We start from the raw sequence: 10908 nt of genomic DNA, 5'->3' as shown, positions 1-10908 counted from the left end.
CAGGAAACAAACAAGAGCTGACTTCCTGACCATCCACTGTTTCCGATGAAATCAAATCTGCTCCTGGCTGAGGGCTGGCCAGTTGCAGGCAGGAGGACTCCGAGCTCTGGAGTGAATCCTCTCAGCAGGGGGCTCCTCTCAGATGGCAGTGACTTTGGTCCCAGGAATAAATCACAGGAGAAAGCTGTGACCCTTTTTTGTTTTTGTTTTTTGAGACTGGGTTTCTCTGTATAGCCCTGGCTGTCATGGAACTCACTCGAACTCAGAAATCTGCCTGCCACTGCCTCCCAAGTGCTGGGATTAAAGGCGTGCGCCACCACCGCCTGGCCGCTGTGACCCTTTTTATCCCTGTCTCTATTCAGACCTGTAATGTCGCCCATGGCAGCCTCCCGCCTTGTGGCTGCTCAGTGTTTGAAGCAAAGTGAGCTGTATACTCCACGCACAAAATTTACGTTGGCTCTCAAAGGCCTTCCACAGAAAAGGACAAAATGAAGTCCTGTTTCCCAACATTAATGATACATTGCAATGATATTTTAAATATATTGAGTTAAATAAATTAATCCTCCCCAGACCCCATCCCACTGTTTTAAAAAAATTTTGGCTTTTACTATTGGGGATGAAGTGCAGTCAGGTAGAGGCACTCATGACAATATCCAGAGCTGCATAAACCCAGTGTGGTGATACAATTCGAGACTGGATCCGTAGAGTCAGGAAGATCAGTAGTTTAAGGCCATCTGTGCCCATTTATTGAGCTTGAGGCCAGCCGGAGCTACAGGAGCCCCTGTCTTAAAAATATATAAATAACTAAGGGGCTGGAGAGATGGCTCGGCAGTTAAGAGCACTGGCTGCTCTTACCAAGGACCCAGGTTCAATCCCTAGAACCCACGTGGTGGCTCACAGCCCTCCTGTGACTCCAGTTCCAGGGGCTCTGACAGCCTCCTCCACCCTGAGACTGGCGTGCACAGGAAAGGATGTAGCAAAAATACTCACAGGATTTAAAAATTAAAATTTAAAATAAGTAAGTTATTAGCAAACATAGTAACACAGCTGAGGCCTGTGTCCATAGCTCATGTTGGATCTCTCTGAAATATAGGGAGTCGCTTGACCATGCCTGTTATTCCAGCACTTGAGAGAAGGATCAGGAGTTCAAGGTCATCTTCGCGAGACAACTTCAAAGCCAGCTTAGACTCCATGAGATGGTCACAAAAGGAAATTCTATGACACAAGCTGGTAATGGTGATACATTCCTCTAATTCTATTTGGGAGGGAGGTGGGGGCAAGAGGATTGATGCAGAATTTGATGCCAAGACCCTGCCTAAAACAGAGAAAGAAACAAAAACAAAGAGACGGAAACTTTAGCATAGCTCTGACCTACCAGTTGAACAGCGAGGACCCCAGGTGCTGGCCTGCAGCCCTGTGGGGCATGGTTTCGGGTCCTCCCTGCCCCCTTATCCTGCCTCCTCCTCTGTGGATGCAGGCGTTTGAAATCAGCTGAATTTTCCAGGCCTTCTTGCCCTGTGACTTCAGTGGCAATGCGTTCACATCCTTAGTCTGCAACCTCCAGCTGAGGTGGACAGCTCATGTGAAGCCAGGGGACCTGTGGGGTCTGAGGAGGGCTGAGCAGACTGAGAGCCAGCAGACTGAGCAAAGCTATGTAGAACAGTTAGGCCCCTGGGGGGGGGGCACTTGGCAAACATGCCAGGCCTCAAGCCTCCCCTAGCTCAGGGGCCCCTTCAGGGGGCCTTGGCCCCTGGAAACAGATGGTAGCAATTACTTCTCTTTTCCCTGGAAGCAGGAAATTGCCCTTGGTTTGCACAGAATCTGCCACCTGACCCTTGGACAGTCTGAACGCCCTTTCTTTCCTGTGCTCTCTGCCCAATGAAGCCATCGGCAGACTGGGCCGGGAGAGGACCTCCGGGTGGGGGAGTTAGAAAAGCCACCTTCCTTCAGCCAGACGCACAAGGTTGGGCCCCAGAATCCGCATAGCTGCCTGGGGGAGGTTCTTTTGGCAATGTGTCTATAAATACGGAATGCCAGAGGAATCAAAGGTGGCACAGCCCACCCGACCGACCGACTAGGGCAGCGTGAGAAGTGTGTGGTGGGCGGAGGCTGCTCACCCTTCCGTGCCTTCTACACCAAGGGACCGGAAGCAGAGTTTAAAAACTAAGCGGAGCTGCCCAGGCTCTAATCACACCCAGCATTCTGGAGATGAACCCACGGAGGAAGAATGACCCTTGGAAGTTGTCTTCTGACCTCCACACCCACACCACAGCACCCCTCCCCAGTAAGAGTAAATTAAATGTGTCATTTAAAGTTGTTTTTCATTTGTTTGTTTGGAACCCACAAGAAACTGACATCCCCTCTGTAGACATCTGCAGAGCCCTTCCTGGGCAGAGGATACAGAGAGGAAGTGAGACAGGCGTCCGCCCTGCGCTGGCGGGTTGCTGGCTTGCCCAGGAGTGGCGCTGACCATGGCTTTTCCCAGGCTCTTCAGGCCTCTGGCAGCCATTACACAAGTGTGTCTAATGCTAAAGGAGAGGCACGTTAGACTTCAATGGTGCCGTCAGGATGCAGGCAGCTTCCAGTTTATTCTCTGGAGCTTTGGAGCATCAGTAAATTCTACAGCTAAATCTGCTTTCTATCTCCCTTGTAGCAACAACTGTCTTCAGAGGGGGGGAAAGACACCTAATAAATCAAAAGCCGCACATATCTTTGCTATCTTTGGGTATTTTCTTAGCCCTCTGAATGCTTGGGGTTGCAGGCAGCAAGGGGCTGCTCTGAGTCCTGCAATCAACTAGCTTTTCTGTGTAACTAGGTGCGTATGGTCACCGCACATGAGAGCGAGCAAGGCCCTTCTCTCCTGGACAGGATGAAGCCAGAGTCTCAGCTTTTAGGAAGAAGTGCTTCCTGTGGTCTGAGGCCACTGAGGGACAAGGGTTGCTTGGTCATCATAAGCTGTCAGCTCACTGCTCTGGTGACACCCTCAGTTGCTACAGGGTCAAGCCTGGCAACGTCCTACTGCAAGCAGGAGTTCCAAAAATTCTCTCTTGATTCGAAGCACGGAGGGAGAGATGTACATCGCATGAAGGCGTGGTGGGAAAAGCACCCAGGAGTTTCTAGGCACCCCCTGCACCAGTGTCCCTGTCCCAGTAGACTCCTAACTGCCTCTCAAAGTAGCCCATCAGGTAGAAACAAAGCCAGTGAGTGTTAACAGGGGTGGATTCTCTCTGGAGTCCTCTCTCACTTCAGGGAGACAGCAGACAGGCAGGGAATCCTTCCAGGAAGGGCCTTGAGCCACAACAAAATAGGGCCCATCTTCTCACCTGAGGTCCTGACTGCCTGAATGCCCACGAATCCTGCCTAATTAGAGACCTCAGTCCTGATCCATCAGGTCCACTTTCTTATATAAATACATTATGTGTGTGTCCCAAATGCAGAATTCTACATCATTATGTCATGGTCAGCAGGAGGCTGACAATGGGCAGGGTTCTTCAGGGCGCTGAGGGCAGAGACACGGGGAGGAAGAACACAGAAGAGCGCAGTCAGGACGATGGACTCTATCCCGCCTTAAGTCAGAATGTCGGACCTCTCTCCCTATCTGTCCCTACCACTGGAGTGTGGTTCCCCGTAAGACTGTAGGATGTGAGATTCCTAGGGAAAGGAGGCAAACTGAGCCACAGCTGAACCCTCTCCATCCTCCACCCCCTCCCCCCAACACACACACTGGTCTTAAACTCATGCACAGCAGTGCCTCAGGACAGAGATGCAAAGCCTCGGCCAGGCCATCGAGGCCTGGGGCTGCAAGGGTAGAGGAGGGGAGGGGTAGGAATAAAGGCCCAGCGCTTCAGTGACCCCTTCAATGGTAGAGCTCCTGCCCAGCATGGGCAAGGCCTGAGTTTCGTCACTAATTCCGAAAGGAAAGGTAATAACCACAGCACCCCCTCAGCCCATCTGGGACACTGACCAGAACCTTCAGGACTATCCTGTCATCCATCTTGCTGTATCTTGGTAGGGAAGGACAGAGGGGAGGAAGGGGACAGAGGGAGAAAAAGGAAGCTCCTAAATCATAGGCAGATGGTGAAACTTAAACAAAACAAAACCAGCTCCATGGCAGCCCAACTCACAGGTTATAAACAGCTGTGAAGCTCCTCGACGTGTCGCAATCCCCCAGGGAGAAGGCAGCCCCTCTGAGTATCCCAGGCTAGCCCAGCCTGTTTCCCATAACCCTTTCTAGACTGTTCTCCCTTGGTGTGAGTGCTGGGGTCCACCCTCACGCACACTCCCACAGACCCTCACACTATCCAGCCTGTTCCAGCATGTGGAACCAACATTTCATTCCTGGTGGACCTCTGCTTTCCCAAGGCACTGAGAGGTACCTGTGTATTTCGGGCTTATGCTGCGTTTATTCTTTCTTACACTGCTTTTTTGTGATGGCTGTTACTGAGTCTGTCATGGAAATTAAAGTATGTCCACAGCAGACAGCCACAGGTAAGAGGAGAAACGTGGAGGCAAACATGGCAGCATCTAACTCACAGACGCAGACACTGAAACGGCCTCTGAGGCCAGCAAGGCAGCACGCACCCGCCCTCGTGGTCACTCAACCAGCCCCCCGCCCCCCCCCCCAGGACGTGAGGGGGGACATGCAAAGGACAGGCGCAGTCTCCATCATCTTTGCCTTTTAATAGAAGATTTGGTTTCATCATTTATGAGTGTAACATAGTTAAAAATAGAGCACTCTGCTTGTTCTTGGAGAAGGGGTAAGGCTGACCACAACTCTGGGTGACACTGCCCATGTTTCAGTCATTGACAAACTTCAGGAGACTCTGGATGCTCACGGCAAGTCCGCGGGACTGAGGACACATGACAAACACTCCCAAGCCTCCCAAGCCTGGTGTGGACCCCGAACACATATTGACCAAAAGTGATCAGCCATGGCTTACAAGGGCAGGACAGCAGCAGTCCCCAGGAGGCACAGGGGACACAGAGACCCTGACTCTGGGTCCCGAAGATGACAGGCTACAAAAGTAAGTCACAAACACACAGGATGAATGGCTGCAGGGCTGACGGTGCTGAGCTCTGCCCTAGCCAGTGCAGAACTGGATTTAATGCCGTGGAACTCTCGGGTCTGTCTCAGTCCAGAGTAAGTCAGGACCTCCCTGCCCCTGAGGAAGAGCCTGGTTAGCTCCTGAAACCAAAGATGCCCTTGATGTAGCCTGTGAGGCCGCTCTTGGTCTTCTGCTCCAATTTGTCCTCAAGGGGTGGGAAGGCCACATGGTTGAGGGCCAGGTCAAAGAACAAAGGCTTGCAAGGGATGGGCTGGAATCCTGGCGGGAAGTGCACGAGGTTGGCTTGCCTGGTGACGAGGGAAGGGTCCAGGCAAAAGGTCTCAAACCGTTCAACCAGAGGCTGGAGGACAAAGCACCAGTCAGCAGTTTCACAGGGGGTACCTGAAACCAAACCTGGGTCCCTGCAAGAGCAACTAACCATTAAGCCATCTCTCCAGCCCCAACATTAGTTACTGGGGTAACTTGAAGGGACCGTCCTCCACTTCCCTAGGGGATATGGACCACTAACGAGCCATTGAGTAATTTGTGGGTGTCCAGGCAAGAAAAGGGAAGAAGAAGCAGGGGTGCCTAGACCCAGGGAGAGAATGAATGCCCCCTTGCCTTGGCTGCCATGGCTGGCCTTACCGTGTTGTCTTTGACTTGGGACGAGGTGTCTGTTTGATGGGAGTCGTTTGCATCTGGAAATTCCACAGGGATTTAGTAAGAACAGGGACTTCACACATTCTTGCCACAGTGTGGCTTTACATCAGTGGTAAACAGGGCTCTAAATCCCCATGAAGCTAGTCAGTAGGAACACAGCGAGGGGTGCACTGTGGCCATCCCACAGGGGCTGCAGAGTACGGAAGATGATAAGGAGAAGGGAGGAAGGATGGGGTCTCCCGGGTCCCCTGCACAGTTCAGGGCCTAGCTCAGCAGGCACTAAGGCTAGGAAAGAGCAGTCTTAAGAGATGAACCAAAACATGCTTTTCACAGTAAAATACTGGTATTGGGTGTGGAAGAGGAGCAGAAGAGTCTGAGGACACAGCCAAGAGTAGGGAGGCGGCTCACCCAGGATGGCGGCAGCCTGCAGCGAGCACTTCTCTGACCGCACTTGAGTGATGAGCTCCTGCACGTCGGGCAGGTCCTGCATTAATGGAGAATAAACACACTCACCAGCAGGCCAGGTGGAGCAATGGGCAGCGCAGGCCTGGGGCACTCATCTCTCTGGGGTTCCGGCTCTCTCAGACTTCAAAAGAGAAAAGCTGACACAGCTTGAGAGCAGTGCCCGCCCGCCCGCCTGCCCGCCCGCCTGCACAACACTCCGCTGCTGCTGAGTGCAAGCTGACACCCAGGGTGCTGACACCTGATAATTCAAACGTCACAGCACTCTGGGATGGCCACTCTGAACTTGCATTTGGCAAATGAGAGCCCTGAACCATGATAAGGTTAAAGGCTGAGCCAGCCACACCCCCAAAAACAAAGGGCATGGAGACAGGCTGTAAAATCCCTTGTGGATCACAGATCTCACACCAGGTGGAGGCGCCCTGATGGGACAGGTGACTTCAGTGTGTAGCAATCTGAGGACAGCCCTGGAGTTTGCGCTTTAGCTGTGACTGAGCTTGCGTTGCCGTTGCCGCCAAGACTAGCGTCAAACTCCCGATTCTGCAGCCTCAGCCTCTTCAGGGCAAGGGTGAAGGGTGTGTCCCACAAGAGCTGGCTGAAATTACTTTCTGTTGGAGCTAGGCACCCTTCAGGCCCAGAGCAGGGTAGGTTACAGTGATGCAGGGCAAAGGGAGAAGGGCTGCTCTAGAAGCTGCCGGTGGGTGCCCCTCACAGTCCCTGAACCCCTCACTAGTGCTTGGAAACACGGGGAGGTCACCAGCTCACCTTCAGGCTGTTCTTGAAGGCTCCCCCTTGGGAACTCACTTCATTTGCATATTTGAGAACTCTGTCGTACAGGACAAGGGCTTCGCTCCACTTCCTCACCAGCACGTAGGACTGCGCAATGAAGAAACACCTGCGGACAGGGTCGCTGTCTGTCTAAAGCAACAGTTGCCCAACACCAGGGCTGTCCCCGCTGGCAGGCTTAACGTTAAAGCTGGAAACAGGATTCTTAACTCTGGTCATCGCCTGCGAAACCCCGCCCTAGCGCTCTGCAGGCAAACTCCCAAGTGTCCCAGCAGTTTCAGATGGCTCTGCAGGTCCAACACGAGCTACTGCCTTTCAGTGACTGATGTCAGAGAGACAGTTCCCCAGGATGGTGGCAACCAGAGGCAGATGAAAGAGGAATGCTGATGACATCACCAGAGCCTGCTCCTTGCCATCTACTTGTCTACACCACAACCACCCAGTCTTCTCTAACCATAGCTTTTCAAAGAACCACACCAAAATTCTCCAGGGCTAACAGAGCTTTAGTGCTGCCCTTGCCCTAGCAGGAGGGGCATGAGCAATGACAGGGCATCCTAGGGAGACCGAGAGATGACACGCACACTCGCCTCTGTCGTCCGCCTAGACCTCTGTCCTTGTGAACTGTCACTGTCAAGTGAGGGGCTTGGCTTCCTCAGTTTGGCTCGGGCTCCCTGCCTGGCTGCTCTACCCTGTCAATGCCTTTGCAACCCGTGTCTCTCTAAGAGCTTCTACTGGAAAGAAGAAGAGACAGAAACTCGGGCTAACTCCAAGGCTATCAGAAACTTAGATGAAGAACTCTGGCTGCCATCTGCTGAGGATTTCCTTTCCACACCCTGGGCCTCAAGCCCTGCACAGCTAGGCAGCACAGCTAACTGTAACAACCTGTGGGAGCCACGAGCCACGAGCCAGAGTGCTGGGATGCAGAGCGGAGCCTTCTTATCCTGAAGGATGTTACCTGTAGGCTTTGAACACCAGGGTCTTGAGGCCTATCTCTTTCTGGAAGGTTCTGTCCTCTTCTAAGCCAGGAAGCTGCAGCAATTCCACCAGATTCTGGACAACAGAAGAGACAAGCAAACCCATGAGAGGCCCGGCTGACCCTGTCAGAAGACCTTTCAGGAAGTCAGTGAGGTGGCCGCGGAGCAGTGCACCCAGTGTCACCAAAAGCACACGTCCCTTACCATTCAACCCATCTCTCACCAACCTTCAGACACTTCCTGGACCACATGGATAGAAAAACCTGCACTTCAGTCAGCTTGTGTGTATGCATGTACTTACATGTATGTACACATGTGTGCATATGCACATGGGGGCCAGAGGTCAAAACCGGGTATTTTCCTCAACTTAATTTTCCTTCCTTCCTTCCTTCCTTCCTTCCTTCCTTCCTTCCTTCCTTTTCTTCCCTCCCCTACCCCCTCCCTTTTGAGACAGGGTCTCTCTATGATGGAGCCCTGGCTGTCCTGGAGCTCACTGTGTGAGACCCAGCACATACCTCTGGGCTGGAGAGATGGCTCAGCGGTTAAGAGCACTGACTGCTCTTCCAGAGGTCCTGAGTTCAAATCCCAGCAACCACATGGTGGCTCACAACCATCTGTAATGAGATCTGATGCCCTCTTCTGGAGTGTCTGAAGACAGCTACAGTGCATTTACATACAATAATAAATTAAAAAAAAAAAGATGACACCTCACACCCCGTGTCATCTTCTCTTTTCAGGACAATTTTTACTTATGTGTTTGTGTCTGCCACATGTGCAGTGCCCAAAGAGACCAGAAAAGGGCTTTAGATCCTCCGCAGCTGCAGTTCAGGGAACTGGGAGCCGTCTAACTTGACTTCTGGGAACCAAACTAAGGTTCTCTGAAGAGGAGCAAGGGTGCAGGGTCTATCTACGTAGCCCAGGCTTGCCTAGAACTCAGAGACCCACCTGCCTCTGCCTCTGGGGTGCTGGGATCACGCTGTGTGCCACCATGCTTCGCAGCTGTCTCCAGCATTATTGTTTGTAATTATTTATTTTATATATATGAGTATACTATAGGTGTCTTCAGACACACCAGAGGAGGGCATAAGAACCCACTGGTGAGGGGGCAGTCCTGATGCTAAAGTCCTGTTCTCCAGTTGGTTCTTGATCTGTCAATATCTTCTTTGAACCAATAAGGGGATGTCTTTTATCCTTGGATTCAAAGGAACCCAGGTGGGAGCTGGTAACGTGGTCACCTCCTATAGCTAAAGGCGGTAGCATAACACTATGCACAACACATTACAATGGCTGTGAGCCACCATGTGGTTGCAGGGAATTGAACTAGGGACTTCTGGGAAAAAAAAAAGTAGTCAGTGCCCTTAACCACACTGAGCCATCTCTCTAGCCCACATGTCATACCTGCAGAATGATGTCATAGAAATGGATAAGGTCCTGTTGTTGTTAAAAAGTAATTTTATTTGTGTGTGTGTGTGTACGTGTGTGGAGGCTCATGGAGGCTCATTGGAGTGACACAGTTGTGAACCACCCACGCTGGTGCTGGGAACCCAACTCTTATTCTCTGCAGGAACTGATAATTCTCTTAATCACTAAATCATGTCTCAGGACACAGCAAGCACTCTAACTATGGAACCGTCCTTTAGACCCCGCCCTCACCTTATTTTTCGAGATACTCTCTCACCCACTTTGCTAGACTGTTTGGCCATCACGTTCCCAGGGACCCTCCTGCCTGTACCTCCCTAGTGCTGGGATTACAGGTCCTCACTGCTGGCCTGGCTCTTTATGTGGATGTCGAGTGAGGACCCAAAATAAAGTCCCTGCAGGAAGTCCTCTGCTGAGCCACTCCCCAGCCCCTAATCTCTGTTCATATTTCTGGAGATATACAGCCCAGGCTGGCCCTGAAGCTACTGCACAGCTTGTTCATGGATCCCACATGTTAGGGTACAGGCACCGTTCCCCATGCCGGGCTTACCTGCGGCAAGCTTACTAACTGACCAGCAGGCTGACACAGCATAGATTCAGGTCTGTGGACACCCTAGCACCTGGGAAAGCACTGAGAGAATGCCTGCAGGTACACAAGTCCTCATACCTCAGAGGCAGAAACAAGGACTCCTAGGCTGAGAATCACCACGAGACCTTCCTTTGTCTCCCACAACCTACTGGTCACCCGAAGCTCTCAAAAGTCCTTCACTACCCAAATCATTTTGTGCTCAATATGGCAGAGGGTAGCTGCCTTTCTGGTCCCCAGAGGTTACCTGAAGAATGATGTCATAGAGTCGGATGAGGTCCTGAGGCCTGGGAGAGCGTTTGCTGTCATCTTCCGGCTGCTGCTGCAACAGAGCCCTGTGCAAGCCTTTAGCCATGTTCTCATTTCGCCTGATTGCTGTTGACAGCTTGATGTAGGTCAGGTAGCTGCAACGTACCACACAGCAGCCAGGTTACACTCAAGGAAGCTCACGCTCTGGGAGGAATGCTACACTGACTTGGGACTGGCCTAGGGGTTGTGGGGTGCAGAGTACCACAGAGCAGGCCCTTCACATCCTTTCCAAAGCCACAAGCTCCCAATTTCAAAGGACACTGCTAGTCCTTCTGATGGGTCAGCTGCTGGGCTCTGACACGGGCAGTGTGCTGTCACCTGTGGCCTCACTCACACTAGTCACAGGGGCTGCTTTAAGAGACCACACACAGATGAGAAGTGAGAAGGCAGAGAGGACACAGCTCAATGGAGCGGGTGCAGAGCAGAGGAGGCCATGGCCACACTAGGCATACAGGTGACCAAGTCAGGACGTCTTGAGAGATAAGAGAAGTAAATATGTAAAGAATGTTAAAATAACTGAGTAAGTGGAATGTGAGAAACAGGTGATGGGCACGGGAGAGATGCCCCCAAAAGACTTCCTATTACACACAAGCAGGTTCAGGTTCACACCATTCATGAAAACACAAAACCTACCTGATTCTTGACTCATCACTTCTGCCCCAAGCTG

At 51.9% G+C, this 10908-nt stretch overlaps 1 protein-coding gene across 1 annotated transcript in view; it reads right to left on the bottom strand.

Annotated features, from left to right (window-relative positions):
• Positions 1–4661: 4661 nt before the first annotated feature.
• Positions 4662–10908, bottom strand: part of Srp68 (signal recognition particle 68) — a 29385-nt gene continuing 23138 nt past the window's right edge. Inside the window, exons 11-16 of the mRNA XM_052194411.1 lie at positions 10180–10336; positions 7909–8003; positions 6933–7062; positions 6114–6189; positions 5691–5743; positions 4662–5406 (exon numbers count right to left, since the gene is read on the bottom strand). Of these exons, the coding sequence (XP_052050371.1) occupies positions 5179–5406; positions 5691–5743; positions 6114–6189; positions 6933–7062; positions 7909–8003; positions 10180–10336 (739 nt within the window). The 3' untranslated portion in view covers positions 4662–5178. The remainder of the gene's footprint in view (positions 5407–5690; positions 5744–6113; positions 6190–6932; positions 7063–7908; positions 8004–10179; positions 10337–10908) is intronic.

This window comes from Apodemus sylvaticus, chromosome 10 (genome assembly GCF_947179515.1).
Source record: "Apodemus sylvaticus chromosome 10, mApoSyl1.1, whole genome shotgun sequence".
Lineage (NCBI taxonomy): Eukaryota > Metazoa > Chordata > Mammalia > Rodentia > Muridae > Apodemus > Apodemus sylvaticus.
Note: the sequence above shows the minus strand (reverse complement) of the source record. Positions and strands in the feature narration are given on the sequence as shown.